The sequence below is a fragment of the Mobula birostris genome, chromosome X, assembly GCF_030028105.1.
Source record: "Mobula birostris isolate sMobBir1 chromosome X, sMobBir1.hap1, whole genome shotgun sequence".
NCBI classification, from domain to species: domain Eukaryota; kingdom Metazoa; phylum Chordata; class Chondrichthyes; order Myliobatiformes; family Myliobatidae; genus Mobula; species Mobula birostris.
Window position 1 is genome coordinate 7350546 of NC_092402.1, and position 5073 is coordinate 7355618.

General features: G+C 59.8%; 1 protein-coding gene across 1 annotated transcript in view; it reads left to right on the top strand.

The window, feature by feature from the left end:
- The first annotated feature begins 330 nt into the window (after positions 1–330).
- LOC140191852 (eukaryotic translation initiation factor 1b-like) overlaps positions 331–5073 on the top strand; it is a 12681-nt gene continuing 7938 nt past the window's right edge. Inside the window, exons 1-2 of the mRNA XM_072249644.1 lie at positions 331–484; positions 2727–2890. Of these exons, the coding sequence (XP_072105745.1) occupies positions 331–484; positions 2727–2890 (318 nt within the window). The remainder of the gene's footprint in view (positions 485–2726; positions 2891–5073) is intronic.

Below are 5073 nucleotides of genomic sequence, written 5' to 3' on the forward strand. Positions count from 1 at the left end.
CCCCCCCCACATATCGGGATATCCTCACCCCTCCCTCTCTCTGATCCCCCCATATCGGGATATCCCCACTCCTCCCTCTCACTGACCCCCCCCCCATATCGGGATATCCTCACCTCTCCCTCTCACTGACACCCCCCCACCCATATCGGGATATCCCCACCCCTCACTCTCACTGATCCCCACCCATACTGGGATATTCCCACCCCTCTCTCCTGTTATCCCCTGCCATCCGCCCCGCCCCCCATCTGGTCCTCCCGGTGCCGGGAATCTCGGACTCTGGGAGGACTTGGGGGGAGTTGGGTGGACAGTCCTCAGTGCGTCACACGGCCGATGACGTCAGCTCGCTGTGACGCAGGCAGCCTATTGGTGACGCCGGAGCGCTGCCCGGACCCCCACCGGGCCCCAATGGCAGTCGGCCCGGGAGCGGGAAGGAAGCGGAGTGAGCGACAGAGACCCCCGACTTCGTCCCGTCAGACTCACCCCGGTACGGCGTATGTCCGCCTATCACAACCTGCAGAGCTTCGGTGAGGGCCCGACGAGGGGCGGGTCGGGGGGAGGGGGGAGGGGGGAGGGTGGGACGAGGGGCGGGGTATGGGAGTAGGAAGGGAGGAGGGGCAGGGTAAGGGAGGAGGGAGGGAGGGGTCAGGGTAGAGAGGGTGGGACGAGGGGCGGGGAAGGGAGGAGGGGAGAGAGAAGGGAGGAGGGGCGGGGAAGGGAAGGAGGGAGGAGGGAGGGGTCAGGGTAGAGAGGGTGGGACGAGGGGCGGGGAAGGGAGGAGGGGAGAGAGAAGGGAGGAGGGGCGGGGAAGGGAAGGAGGGAGGAGGGAGGGGTCAGGGTAGAGAGGGTGGGACGAGGGGCGGGGAAGGGAGGAGGGGAGAGAGAAGGGAGGAGGGGCGGGGAAGGGGAGGAGGGAGGGAGGAGGGGCGGGGAAGGGGAGGAGGGAGGGAGGAGGGGCGGGGAAGGGGAGGAGGGAGGGAGAAGGGAGGGAGGAGGGGCGGGGAAGGGAAGGAGGGAGGAGGGAGGGTTCAGGGTAGAGAGGGTGGGACGAGGGGCGGGGAAGGGAGGAGGGGAGAGAGAAGGGAGGAAGGAGGGAGGAGGGGGGAGGAAGGAGGGAGGAGGGGCGGGGAAGGGGAGGAGGGAGGGAGGAGGGGCGGGGAAGGGGAGGAGGGAGGGAGGAGGGGCGGGGAAGGGGAGGAGGGAGGGAGGAGGGGCGGGGAAGGGGAGGAGGGAGGGAGGAGGGGCGGGGAAGGGGAGGAGGGAGGGAGGAGGGGCGGGGAAGGGGAGGAGGGAGGGAGGAGGGGCGGGGAAGGGGAGGAGGGAGGGAGAAGGGAGGGAGGAGGGGCGGGGAAGGGGACGAGGGGGGAGGAGGGAGGGAGAAGGGAGGGAGGAGGGGCGGGGAAGGGGAGGAGGGAGGGAGGAGGGGTGGGGAAGGGGAGGAGGGAGGGAGAAGGGAGGGAGGAGGGAGGAGGGGCGGGGAAGGGAAGGAGGGAGGAGGGAGGGGTCAGGGTAGAGAGAGTGGGACGAGGGGCGGGGTATGGGAGTAGGGAGGGAGGAGGGGCAGGGTAAGGGAGGAGGGAGGGAGGGGTCAGGGTAGAGAGGGTGGGACGAAGGGCGGGGTAGGGGAGGGAGGAGGGAGGGGTCAGGGTAGAGACAGGGATGAAGGGCGGGGTAGGGGAGGAGGTAGGGAGGGGCAGGGAAGGAGGGAGGGGTGGTAGAGAAAGTGGGTCAAGGGGCAAGGTAGGGGAGGAGGGAGGGAGGAGTCAGGGTAGAGAGGGTGGGACAAGGGGCAGAGTCGGAGGGAGGGAGGAGGGGCAGGGAAAGGGGAGGAGGGAGGGGTCAGGGAGAGATGGGGTAGGGGAGGATTAACAGTGGGGAGGGAGGGCTAAACGGTATGGGACAAGGGAGGGAGGAGGGTTGGGGTGGAGGGGAAGGAGGGACACAGTGAGGAGGAGGGAGGGGTGAAGGGGTAGGAGAGGAGGATGGAGGGGTAGGAGAGAGGGGAGAAGGTAGGATTCGGAGGGATCAGGTAGAAGAGGCGAGGGAGGGAGTGAGACGAGGGTGATGGGTTGCGGTAGGGGTGGAGGGTCGGGGTAGGGAGGAGGGATGTGGTAGGGGTGGAGGGTCGGGGTAGGGAGGAGGGATGTGGTAGGGGTGGAGGGTCGGGGTAGGGAGGAGGAATGCGGTAGGGGTGGAGGGTCGGGGTAGGGAGGAGGGATGTGGTAGGGGTGGAGGGTCGGGGTAGGGAGGAGGGATGTGGTAGGGGTGGAGGGTCGGGGTAGGGAGGAGGAATGCGGTAGGGGTGGAGGGTCGGGGTAGGGAGGAGGGATGTGGTAGGGGTGGAGGGTCGGGGTAGGGAGGGGAAAAGGAGGGACTGGGTAGCGGATGAGATAGTGGGTGATCATTTGTTATAGAAGATCCCCAGGTACGTTGGCCTTGTTTTCCTGGGCTTGGCTTGTGGCTCAGGACGCTGTGTGTGTGTATCTGTATGAACGTGCACCCAGCCCATCCTCTCTCTCCTGTTGTTATCTGACTCCTCCAGTGTGTTGTAGTTTTTGTCTTCTCCAAGCGTCAACACTCACACTATTCCCTCACCATGTCCCTGTGTCTCCGTGATGTGTGTGTTTCTGCCTGCCCGTGTGTCCGTGTCTCGTTCGGCTTTGGGAATCAATCCAAGGCTCTGGCACGCGACACCTCTGGCCAGTAACGGAGCACCTTCACCCTTCCAGATCCCTTTGCCGATGCGCTTAAGGGCGATGACTTCCTCCCTTCTGGGGCTGAGGACTACATACATATAAGGATCCAGCAGAGGAACGGTCGCAAGACCCTCACCACGGTCCAGGGGATTGCGGACGAGTATGACAAAAGGAAGCTCCTCAGGCACTTCAAAAAGGTGAGAGCCTCAATGCTGGCAAAGGCTGTTGGCTGAACCGGGGGATCCCCAGCCTCGGGATCCACCGACACCTCGCTTAATGGCATAAAAAAAATCTGGGGATCTGCTGTGCAAAACCTTCGCAGGATCAATGTGCTAAGCAGTCAGATTCACCCCTATCAATTATTCGAGATCGAGGATTGTTTAATGCACACAAGTGTAATGGAGAACAAAATAATTATTACTCCGGGTCCGATGCAGCACAAAAAAAACCCAAAAGATAAAGAACACAATAATGATAAAAACCCAAAAAATATAAACACATAAGATACCTTAAACACACAGATTGAATGTGTGTCCATAAAGTGACGCTGGGCACAGGAGTGTCTGTACATGAGGTGACTCTGACAGGAAATGATAAAGTAGTGGTGATTGGGGGAGTGTGTGGTGGGGTGGGTCAGTGGGTGATTGGGGGTGTGTGGAGGGGTGGGTCAGTGGGTGATTAGAGGTAAGGAGGGGTGGGTCAGTGGGTGGTTGGGGGTGAGGAGGGGTGGATCAGTGGGTGATTGGGGGTGTGTGGAGGGGTGGGTCAGTGGGTGATTGGGACTGTGGAGGGGTGTGTCAGTGGGTGGAGGTGTTGATCAGACTCACTGCTTGGGGAGAGTCACTGTTTTTGAGTCTGGTGGTCCCTGGCGTGGATGCTACGTAGCCTCCCCCCTGACGGGAGTGGGACAGACAGTCCGTGAGCAGGGTGGGTGGGATCCTTCACGATGTTACTTGCCCCTTTCTGTATCTGTGTCCGTGACGGTGGGGAGGCTGGTCCCGTTGGTGCGTTGGGCGATTCTGACTCCCCGTTCTGGAGAATTCCTGTCTGCCTCAGTCCAATGTCCGAACCGGGCACTGAAGCAGCTGGTCAGGGCGCCCCCTACTGGGCATCAGCAGAATGACGGGAGTATGGATGTGCAAAGTCTTCAGCCTCCTCAGAACGTCGAGATGTTGGTGAGATTTCCTGACTGTGAGTAGGATGTATTCTGGGACAGCGGCTCTCTACTTCACCCTGTCTCCTCCTTTCCCACTTCCCCCATCCCTCTCCCTTCCTCACCCCCCCCCCCCGGACATTGGAGAGGGTTCGGAGAAGGGTCAGGAGAATGTTTCCGTGAATGGAAGGTTTATCGGGTGAACTGGCTTGAATTTAGAAGAGACAGGGCGGATCTCATCGAAAGCAGGGTAGACAAAGGAGAATGGGTCGACGTTGTGTACTTGGAATTTCAGAAGGCCTTTGACAAGCTGCCACACATGAGGCTGCCTAGCAAGCTATGAGCCCGTGGTACTACAGGGAAGATTCTGCCTCCTGACTGGCAGGAGGCAAAGAGTGGGAATACAGGGAGTCTCTTCTGACTGGCTGACGATGACTGGCGGTGTTCCACAGGGATTTGTGTTGGGACCGACTCTTTTCGTGTTATGTGTCAATGACTGACCACTGGGAAACCTTGCTTTTCTTTCCCCCATCCTCGCCCTCCGCCCCGGATGACGTAGAGGAGGCCGCGTGGGGTGAAGCGGGTCCGAGGAGTGTGACCATCTGCCCGTTTTGATCGGGGGGGGGGGTGCTTATGTCACGATTCACTGACGTGGGCTTTTCTTCCCACAGCAGTTTGCCTGCAACGGCACTGTGATCGAACACCCAGAGTACGGTGAGGTGATCCAAGTTCAAGGTGACCAGCGCAAGAACATCTGCAAATTCCTAGTGGAGGTGACTCGATTTTATTTTTATTTAGTTTAGAGGTGATTCCTCAAGGTTGTCATAGCTTAAGATTGATAAGCTCCCCCTACCTATTACATGCTCCCCATGCTGTGCGTCACAGATAGCCGCTGACAACCAAGTCCAGCTCATAGAAACATAGAAAACCTACAGCACAATACAGGCCCTTCAGCCCACAAAGCTGTGCTGAACATGTCCCTACCTTAGAAATTACCTCAGGTTACCCATAGCCCTCTATTTCTCTAAGCTCCATGTACCTGTCCAGGAGCCTCTTAAAAGACCCTATCATATCCGTCTCCACCACCGTCACCGGCAGCCCATTCCACACACTCACCACTCTCTGTGTAAAAAACATCTCCTCTGTACCTACTTCCAAGCACCTTAAAACTGTGCCCTCTCGTGTTAGCCACCTCAGCCTCTGACCATCCACAAAAAACATCTCCTC